The sequence below is a fragment of the Danio rerio genome, chromosome 25 (genome assembly GCF_052040795.2).
Source record: "Danio rerio strain M-AB ecotype USA chromosome 25, GRCz13ab, whole genome shotgun sequence".
NCBI classification, from domain to species: Eukaryota; Metazoa; Chordata; class Actinopteri; order Cypriniformes; family Danionidae; genus Danio; species Danio rerio.
This window is the reverse complement of record NC_141045.1, coordinates 972,501-977,500: the sequence shown is the minus strand read 5'-3', so window position 1 is coordinate 977,500 and position 5,000 is coordinate 972,501. Positions and strand designations below refer to the sequence as shown.

The 5,000-nt window shown below is 38.0% G+C and overlaps 1 protein-coding gene across 1 annotated transcript in view; it reads left to right on the top strand.

Annotated features, from left to right (window-relative positions):
• twf1a (twinfilin actin-binding protein 1a) overlaps positions 1 to 5,000 on the top strand; it is a 14,079-nt gene that overhangs the window by 571 nt on the left and 8,508 nt on the right. Inside the window, 1 exon segment of the mRNA NM_199725.2 lies at positions 3,432 to 3,509. Within this exon segment, the coding sequence (NP_956019.2) occupies positions 3,432 to 3,509 (78 nt within the window).

Here is a 5,000-nt window from a genome sequence, read left to right as displayed (position 1 = left end):
CACACAACATCATACATCAGGGCAGCAACACACACAATCAAACATCAGTAAAATACACACACAATCATACATCAGTAAAACACACACACATCACACATAATCATACACCAGTGCAGGGCAGCAACAAACACACACACACATCACAGCATACACACACAATCATACATCAGTAAAACACACATCACGCATCAGTGCATGACAGAAAAGCACACATCAGGGCAGTAAAACACACACACAACTCACAAAATCATACATCAGTACAAGACAGAAACACACACACTGACAACACACAAACACATTACAGTATACAAACACACACAAAATCACACATCAGGGGTCCGTTCTTCGTACGTGGATTACTCAGTTAGCTGGATTTGGATATTGACGATTTGACACGATCCAGGATCGTTTCGTTCTTCAAAGCTGATCCGAGAGTTGTTGTCATAGCAACAGTTCTGTTAGCTTAAACCTGATCGGGAGCAGGTTCAATTCATATAAACAGGATTAGATCGGCTTAGTTCAAGCAAATATAATACGGAAAGTATGTTCTGAATTCTGATATTTTCTTACAGTAGTAGTTATATACACTTGGGAAAAGAGTAAATATTTTTTAAACCATATATAAAGGTATAGTTATTAATAAAATAAATATATATTAATAAAACGTATGCAATCTGCATTCTTGAAATGAAAGTACAAAGACTGCCACCTGGTGGTGCAAAGAGAAAACGTATTGATATGAACTTTTTAGATCGCTTTAGTACAAATTGTGTATAATAGAAATGCACAATATGTGACTTTTTTTAAAGCAATAATACATTTATGCAGTCATAAACATGTTTTGATAGTTAATATGACGGTGATTTGATGCTTCACAAAAGTTGCAGACGCCTTTACCAACATCAAAATGCTTTTGTAAACAACCAGTTATTCTTTACACAGATTAAAAAACGGCTACTATAATAAAGAAGATCTTTTCTAGATGTAGAACTAAATACATTGATTTGCATTGAAATACATGATGAATACTCTTGACACATGAAAGAGTAAAGCCTGCAGCTCACAACAAATGTGGAAGGTTATTGCGTGTCATATTTAACAAGCCGTTTACTGCTAATTTGATGTAATTTTGCTCACATGGATAATTGAATATTAATCAGATGATGTCATTACGCTGCTGTGCCGTCAGCCAATCGCTGCATTGCTGATCATGATTTCGAGGATTGATAGATCTGTCCTTCACAAAACACACGCAGCGATCTCAGATCAGTTCATCCAGACATTCTAATCTGATTAACAAACTTGTTTGAATAACCAAATTAGCGAGAGATCAGTTATCAAGATGAAAAGATCCAGGATCTGCCAAATCATCTTAGATCATTTAAGCGAGGTACGAAGAACGGACCCCAGTAGTGTAGGGCAATAACACACACACACACACATCAGTAGTTTTGGACAGAAACACACACATACATCAGTTCAGGAATACACACAGAAACACACACATACATCAGTGCAGGAATACACACACACACACATACATCAGTGCAGGAATACACACACACACACACATACATCAGTAGTTTTGGACAGAAACACACACATACATCAGTGCAGGAATACACACACACACACACACACACACATACATCAGTGCAGGAATACACACACACACACACACATACATCAGTGCAGGAATACACACACACACACACATCAGTAGTTTTGGACAGAAACACACACATACATCAGTGCAGGAATACACACACACACACACAAACACACATCAGTAGTTTTGAACAGAAACACACACATACATCAGTGCAGGAATACACAAACACACACACACACACACATCAGTAGTTTTGAACAAAAACACACACATACATCAGTGCAGGAATACACACACACACACACAAACACACGTCAGTAGTTTTGAACAGAAACACACACATACATCAGTGCAGGAATACACAAACACACACACACACACACACACACACACATCAGTAGTTTTGAACAGAAACACACACATACATCAGTGCAGGAATACACAAACACACACACACACACACACACACACACACATCAGTAGTTTTGAACAAAAACACACACATACATCAGTGCAGGAATACACACACACACACACAAACACACGTCAGTAGTTTTGAACAGAAACACACACATACATCAGTGCAGGAATACACAAACACACACACACACACATCCGTAGTTTTGAACAGAAACACACGCATACATCAGTGCAGGAATACACAAACACACACACACACACACACACACACACACACATTCGTAGTTTTGAACAGAAACACACACATACGTCAGTGCAGGAATACACACACACACACATACGTCAGTGCAGGAATACACACACACACAAACACACACATCAGTAGTTTTGGACAGAAACACACACATACGTCAGTGCAGGAATACACACACACACACACACACACACACACACACACACACACATCAGTAGTTTTGGACAGAAACACACAAACATATATCAGTGCTCGACAAACACCAGGTGGCGCAGTGGGTAGTGCTGTCGCCTCACAGCAAGAAGGTTGCTGGTTTGAGTCCTGGCTTGCTAAGTGTTTTTGTGTGGAGTTTGCATGTTCTCCCCGTGTTGGTGTGGGTTTCCTCCGGGTGCTCCGGTTTCCCCCACAGTCCAAACACATGCGCTATAGGGGAACTGATCAACTACACTGGCCGTAGTGTATGAGTGTATGGGCGTTTCCCAGTACCTCATTGCAGCTGAAAGGGCATCCGCTGTGTAAAATGTGCTGATAAGTTGGCGGTTCATTCTGCTGTGGCGACCCCAGATTAATAAAGGGACTAAACTGAAGAAAAACAAATGATTATATGTGTATATGTATATAATCATTTCAATTTTAATCAGTTTAGTCCCTTTATTAATCTGGGGTCGCCACACCAGAATGAACCGCCAATTTATCAGCACATTTTACACAGCGGATGCCCTTTCAGCTATATATATATATAATATGTAAGGAAAGTTTTAGCGATTTGTTTCTACATTCTCAAGTTGTCGGCATTGCTATTGTTTAAAGTTTTTAAAGTAGTTATTAGTAGACCAACGTTGTACAAACACACTTTACACACCATTACGAATCTGACCGTGAAAGTAAAATGTGCACGCTACTAAAGCAGAGCCTCTGCATTTTGGTTTACGTACAGTATGTTGCCCCTTGTGTCTGTTAGATGAATTGCAGCAGTCGTTTTCATCTGAAACAACCAGTTAAATGAAATACCCGCAATTACAATTTAAATTAAATTGAACACACACACACGAAAACACACACATCGCTCTAGATCAGTGTAAATGTGTTCCCTCACCTGTCGGAGTGTGTTCCTGTAGTAAATGTGTGTGTTATGTGTGTTTCCAGCTGCTGACGAGGTAAAGGATGTGTTCGGCAACGCCAGAAACGGACAATACAGACTGCTGAAGATCGTCATCGAAAACGGTACAGTCATTACTGTACCACAGACAAACACGTCATGCATAACGATTTACTGAATAATACATAAACAATACTCGATAATAAAGAATAATCGTCTACGAAAATATGCTAATTAGCATTTAATCGCGGCAGTGTTGAGAATAAGCCTTTGATTATAAATAGGTGAAACTAAGCTATTTAAAACTTCGTAACAACTGAACTGATTGTGTTGCCGAATGATTCGCTGTTTCGAAGTGTTTGAATCTCCACACGCTGGCGACACCTGCTGGTCAAAACTGTAAAAACAACACAAATAAAAAAAAAAGTAGAAGCAATCTAATGCACTCAGCTTATCATCTAATATAATGAAATATCATGTGCCTATATATTATTACTTTACTAACTATAAATATTGATAGCTTTTAGTTTTACAGATGTCTTATTAAACGTCTACAAACTCATAAAACTGATCCGAGAGCAGGTAAAAACTATGAAACCTGTTCAGTGATTCGCCACTAGTGATGTAACGGAGCTTCGTTTACTGAAATCATGTGACATGGCTATATGATAGATGATCTGAACCACCGATTCAAACAAAAAAATGATTTGAAAAAAAAGATTGGTAAAGGTTTCGAATCTTCATGAAGCACTGATTCAGAAGCAGCCGTCACTAGCTATTAAACAGTTGTGTTCGGCATTGCCAGAAACAGACAATACAGACATAATACAGAATTCAACGCCGAACATGGTCATCGAAAACAGATCCTTCATTACCATACCACAGACAAAAACATCATGCATAATGCTTCTGATATACTGAATAATACATGACAAGTAATATAATAAACAATACTCAATAATAAACATTAACAGTCTACGATATTATGCTAATTGATGTTATATCGTTTTGCTATTGCAGCTGGAATAAGCCTATAATAGGCAAAACGAAGTGGTTTAAAACTTCGTAACAACTGAACTGATTGTGTTGCCGAATGATTCGCTGTTTCGAAGTGTTTGAATCTCCACACGCTGGCGACACCTGCTGGTCAAAACTGTAAAAACAACACAAATAAAAAAAAAAGTAGAAGCAATCTAATGCACTCAGCTTATCATCTAATATAATGAAATATCATGTGCCTATATATTATTACTTTACTAACTATAAATATTGATAGCTTTTAGTTTTACAGATGTCTTATTAAACGTCTACAAACTCATAAAACTGATCCGAGAGCAGGTAAAAACTATGAAACCTGTTCAGTGATTCGCCACTAGTGATGTAACGAAGCTTCGTTTACTGAAATCATGTGACCTGGCAATATGACAGATGATCTGAATCACTGATTCAAACAAAAAAAAAAAGATTTGAAAAAAGATTGGTAAAGGTTTCGAATCTTCATGAAGTACTGATTCAGAAGCAGCCGTCACTAGCTGTTAGATAATAACACACGTCTTTTCATCAGATATGTAATGTCACATCAGCAGTATCTGTGAAGGAATCCTCCAGCACAGGTG